We start from the raw sequence: 5,697 nt of genomic DNA on the forward strand, positions 1-5,697 counted from the left end.
CATGCTGTCTGCTCATTTTTGTTTATATATTTTCCATACTAAATTTGACAATCTCCAAAGGTGAACAGAACCCTCTGAACTTCTGAAAAAACAGTGGGGAGCATCCTGATGTTTCCTGAGGCACACTTTGTTCATCACCCTCTCCCCATAGAATGTTCCAGAACAAGGAAATAGTCAGACCCAGGCATCTTGCTTCTTACCCAGGTCTCTGCTGTGCTTCCTGATGCCCTGTGGACCTCAGGCTACCCGGGATCACAACCTCCTCACATCCCCACGGCCCCAGGAGAACATCTCAGCCTCCTTCCCTATTGCCCTCAGCCCTCACTGTCTAGAAGCTATTCTTCCCTCAAGGTGTTTTTCCATCCCCCTCCAAGGTCATACAGTCACCCCACCTGTATTTCCTCTCATCAAAGCCTAGACCATGTCCACTTCCTCCTGGGCACACTCTGTTCCCATCATCCCAAGGACCCTGCCCTCTGCCCCCACAGGGCCTCCCTGTAACAATCACTGATAGGACCCTTACCCCCGGACCCTGGTTACTCACCCCACCTTCCCCTCTGGGTGCCTCTCATCCCACATGTGTCATTGGATGTCCCAGCTGTATTTAAGGTTCCTAGGGGACAAGTGTCAGCTCCTCACTGACGCCACTATCAGTGCCTAATGTCCTGAGTGCACAAGTTGTCAACTGGCTGGTGAGTTGAATTCAAAGTCAAGAGTCAGATTCTGGGCTTATGCCAGGGGCTTGGGTGAAGCTGACGTGTCTTCTGAAGAACGCAGCATGGGATCTGAGCTCTAACACACACACACACACACACACACACACACACACACACACACAGTGCACACACACACATACCCATGTTGGGCATCCTTCTGGGAGGATCAGGAAGTGCCCAAGTAAAAAGTGCTTCAGTCAGGCCTAGCTTAGGACATAAGCAAAGCAAAGCTTGGACCTGCAGTCTCCAAGTTTTGGGACTAGGGGATCGCCCCGGGCATGGGAAGATGTGGTGGGATTTTCTGCCCATGCCAAGAATGAGACAGGAGATGATGAGGACAGGATTCTGACCGGGGAGCAGCAGGCCACATCTCAGAGGTCAGGTGAGGCGCTTGCTGTGGGCGACACTGTTGGGGACTGCGGGGTGCCAGGTGTGTGTCCCAGGTGTGAGCTCTTCAGGTGATGGGCCCAGACCAGGATGCAGGTCCAGACCCAGTGTGTCCAGACCCCACACTGCACGTGCCCATCGGCTCTGGGTGCATCCTGTGCTGGTGACACCCCTGAGGACAGGCTATGTGGGTCACCACTGTGCATAGGGTACTGCAGAGCATGTTATAAATGTGGGTACATGTGTAAGCCAGAAGGAGCTGAAGAAGACAGCAGAGACCCCCACACGTAGAGCTCCTGGAGGAAACCACTCTGCCAGTGAGGCCTATGACCCCCTTGAGGACCTCTCCTCTGCTCCATTGCAGCTCTGATCCAGCACACACAGCCCATAGGGAGGAAGCTGCCCCAAGGGCTGAGGAGGCGAACGTGAGGATAGGCCTGTGAGCTGCTCCTTGACATCAGCTGAGCCAAGGATGCTGGAGCTCAGGCCTTGCAGGACAGTCTGTGTCCCCATGGTCAACGTCATTCTTCCAACAACCCCCAGCTGTCATTGCAGGCCGATCCCACCATGAGCTTCAGTGCTCAGGGTTTGGAGGGGGGGCATCCAGGAACCTCTCCACCATTCCCAGCTTCTCAGAAAAGTCCCAGCTGCACCATGTCAGTGGTGTCACCCGATGCTCACCTTCTCCTCCTGCTCCCTGGCATTCCTGACACCAGCTGATCCAGGCCACCCAACTGCCCCTCAGAAATGTGATTACCTGAAAGACAACTCCACACACAGACCTGTCAGCACCTCCCATGACTGGGTGGATGAACTCCTAAGACCCCAGGGAAGTGATGCTCGGGTCAGTGGAAGGCAACCCACCTGTGGCTCACCCACCCATGAGAAGAGGGGGCTGGACCCTGGGCCTTGTGAGCAGCTGCGGTGGGCCTGGGTTGGGCATATCAGGAGGGTTTGTGTGCAGGGCTATATCACAGTGTAATGTGTTCGGCGGTGGCACCACGCTGACTGTCCTCGGTGAGTCCCCTTTTTCTCTTCTTCTGGGTCTAGGGTGAGCTTGGGAGACTTTCCTCTACTTTGTGTTCTGTCTGGGGCAGGGGTCTCAATCTCTGGGGTCTGCTACCATTGCCTTTTTGCTGGCCCCAAACTCCTCCAGCCTGTCCCTTCTTAGGCACCTGATGGGGCAGAGAGGGAAGATCCCAGTGACCTCTTCCTGCTCCCTGCTGAGACCTGACCCTGCCGCTGTCACCCATGGGCATTCTCCCTGGGCTCTGGGCTGTCCACTCCCTCCCTCAGAGTCTGAGGGCCAGGGGACAAGTGGAACAGGGGGTCAGGCTGGGGTACCAGGGTGGTGGGAGAGGGGAGAATGCGGGAAACAGCTCAGCTCTTAGGGTTCTGGGTCCTAACTATGGGGCTGCTTTAAACGCCTAGAAGGGAAGCTTTTGACTGGGGATGTGGGGAAATCAAAGGGGACAAAGATGGAGAGAGAATGTCCTGTGAGAAGGTGGCCCCAGGGTGCTGGGTCCCTCCTCGTCCCCCAGGACAGGCAGGCTGCCATGGACAGGGTGGGTCTCAGGACACTCAGGTCAAGGCTAGAGCCTCCCCATCACAAAAAAGGAGAGACCCCAAAGCAGATGCTATGGGAGGAACCCCTGCTGGGCACAGGTGACAGGGAACTCTCAGGGCAGACAGACATCCTAGAACAGCCAGATCTCACAATATGACAGGGAGATCGCATGGAGCACACATGGCCCAAGGCTCAGAACAGAAAACGTACCTCACATCAAGCCCTCCATCTCCCAGACTCCCAGGGACTCCCAGGGACAGAGCCCGGGACTAACACCCTCTCCCTAAAAGGCGGCTCGGTCGGAAAGTGAGGTGGGGACTGCAGTGATGGCACCAGGGGGCCTGTGGGGAAGCAACTGACTCCTCAAAAGGGAGGAGAACCTCAAAACAGGACACAGACGCCCTCGTGAACAGACACAGAGGGACCTGGGAGGGCTGTTGAGACAGAGACATTCCCTGAGGAAAGGCGAGGGCCCAGGGCTAACCCCGCCCCGCCAGCAGCGGAGAGCACAGGTGAGGTGAGGCCTGGCTCACAAGGTGGGGGCATCTAGAGAGGAGGCTGGAGTGAAAGAGACCTGAGTCTCCCCAGTCCTCGGACGCTGAGGCCTTTCCCATCGGGAGGTGAGCGTCCCCACCACCGCCGAGCTGACCTCATGCAGCAAGGGCCCTGCCTCAGGTCCCTGTCCTGGGCCTTAGTCCTGCGCCCGCCTCAAGACTGAGGCCGGGAGCTCCCAGGTGGACACCGGGACTCTGACCTCCTGCCCTTTGCCCCTCTCCCAGGTCAGCCCAAGGCCGCCCCCTCGGTCACTGTGTTCCCGCCCTCCTCTGAGGAGCTCCAAGCCAACAAGGCCACACTGGTGTGCCTCATAAGTGACTTCTACCCGGGAGCCGTGACAGTGGCCTGGAAGGCAGATGGCAACACCGTCACGGATGGAGTGGAGACCACCAAACCCTCCAAACAGAGCAACAACAAGTACGCGGCCAGCAGCTACCTGAGCCTCACGCCGCAGCAGTGGAAGTCTCGCAGCAGCTACAGCTGCCACGTCACGCACGAGGGGAAAACCGTGGAGAAGACAGTGGCCCCTTCAGGATGTTCTTAGGCCCCCAACCCTCACCCCACCCGTGGGGCCTGCAGCTGCAGAATCCCAGGACAGATTCCCTCCCACCCCAAGCCATCCAGCCCTTCTGCCTACACCCAATAAACTCTCAATAAATGTCATCCTTATCAATCAGAAAACATGCTGTCTGCTCATTTTTGCTTATACATTTTACATCCTAAATTTGACCATCTCCAAAGGTGAACAGAACCCTCTGAACTTCTGAAAAAACAGTGGGGAGCATCCTGATGCTTCTCTGAGGCATACTTTGTTCATCACCTTATCCCCATAGAATGTTCCAGAATAAAGAAATAGTTGGACCTAGGCAACTTCTTTCTTACCCACGTCTGTCCTGTGCTTCCTGATGCCCTGTGGACATGTCCACCTCTGGTTTCCCGGGATCACACCCTCTTGAAATCCCTATGGCCCCAGGAGAACATCTCAGCCCCCTTCCCCATTGCCCTCAGCCCTGATTGTCCAGATGCTGTTCCTCCCTCAAGGTGTTTTTCGATCCCCCTCCAAGTCCATAAAGGTCACCTCACCCGTATTTCCTCTCATCAAAGTCTCCTTCCGCCTGGGCACACTCTGTTCCTGTCATCCCAAGGACCCTACCCTGTGCCCCCACAGGGCCTCCCATTCATTGATAGGGCCCTTACCCCCTGGACCTGGTTACTCACCCCACCTTCCCCTCTGGGTGTCTCTCATCCCACATGTGTCACTGGATGTCCCAGCCGTATTTAAGGTTCCTAGGGGACAAGTGTCAGCTCCTCACTGACGCCACTATAAGTGCCTAACGTCCTGAGTGCACAAATTGTCAATTGGCTGGTGAGTTCAAAGTCAAGAGTCTGATTCTGGGCATATGCCAGGGGCTTGGGTGAAGCTGACTTGTCTTCTGAAGAATGCAGCATGGGATCTGAGGTCTAACACACACAACACACACACGTGCACACACACACAGTGCACATACACACATGCCCATGTTGGGCATCCTTCTGGCAGGATCAGGAAGTGCCCAGGTAAAAAGGGCTATAGTCAGGCCTAGGTCAGGACATGAGCAAAGCAAAGCTTGGACCTGCAGTCTCCAGGTTTTGGGACTAGGGGATCGCCCCCAGGCATGGGAAGATGGGGCGGGATTTTCTGTCCAGGTCAACAATGAGATAGGAGACAATAAGGACAGGATTCTGATCGGGGAGCAGCAGGCCACATCTCAGAGATCAGGTGAGGCGCTTGCTGTGGGGGACTCTGTTGGGACTGCGGGGTGCCAGGTGTGTGTCCCAGGTGTGAGCTCTTCAGACGATGGGCCCAGACCAGGATGCAAGTCCAGTCCCAGTGTGTCCAGGCCCCACACTGCACGTGCCCATACACTGTGGGTGCATCTCGTGCGGGTGACACCCCTGAGGACAGGCTGTGTGGGTCACCACTGCGCATAGGGTACTGCAGAGCATGTTACACATGTGGGTACATGTGTAAGCCAGAAGGAGCTGAAGGGAACAGCAGAGACCCCCACACGTAGAGCTCCTGGAGGAAACCACTCTGCCAGTGAGGCCTATGACCCCCTTGAGGACCTCTCCTCTGCTCCATTGCAGCTCTGATCCAGCACACACAGCCCATAGGGACGAAGCTGCCCCACAGGCTCAGGAAGGGGGGACTCGGGCAGAGACCTGTGAGCTGCTCCTTCAGATCAGCTCAGCCAAGGATGCTGGAGCTCAGGCCTTGAAGGAGGGTCTGTGTCCCCGTGGTCAACGTCATTCTCCCCACAACCGCCAGTTGTCATTCCAGGCTGATCCCACCATGAGCTTCAGTGCTGAGGGTTTGGGAGGTAGGGCATCCAGGACCCTCTCCACCATTCCTAGCCTCTCAGAGGGGTCGCAGCTGCACCATGTCAGTGGTGTCACCCAACGCTCACCTCCTCCTCCTGCCTCCCTGGCATT

At 56.5% G+C, this 5,697-nt stretch overlaps 1 gene segment (V, D, J or C); it reads left to right on the forward strand.

The window, feature by feature from the left end:
• The first annotated feature begins 1,984 nt into the window (after nucleotides 1–1,984).
• On the forward strand, nucleotides 1,985–3,906 carry LOC141582576 (immunoglobulin lambda constant 7-like). The segment is given in 2 exon segments: nucleotides 1,985–2,120; nucleotides 3,450–3,906. Coding segments are annotated over 2 exon segments (456 nt in total).
• The last annotated feature ends 1,791 nt before the right edge of the window (nucleotides 3,907–5,697 follow it).

Source organism: Saimiri boliviensis, chromosome 21, assembly GCF_048565385.1.
Source record: "Saimiri boliviensis isolate mSaiBol1 chromosome 21, mSaiBol1.pri, whole genome shotgun sequence".
Classification (NCBI taxonomy): domain Eukaryota; kingdom Metazoa; phylum Chordata; class Mammalia; order Primates; family Cebidae; genus Saimiri; species Saimiri boliviensis.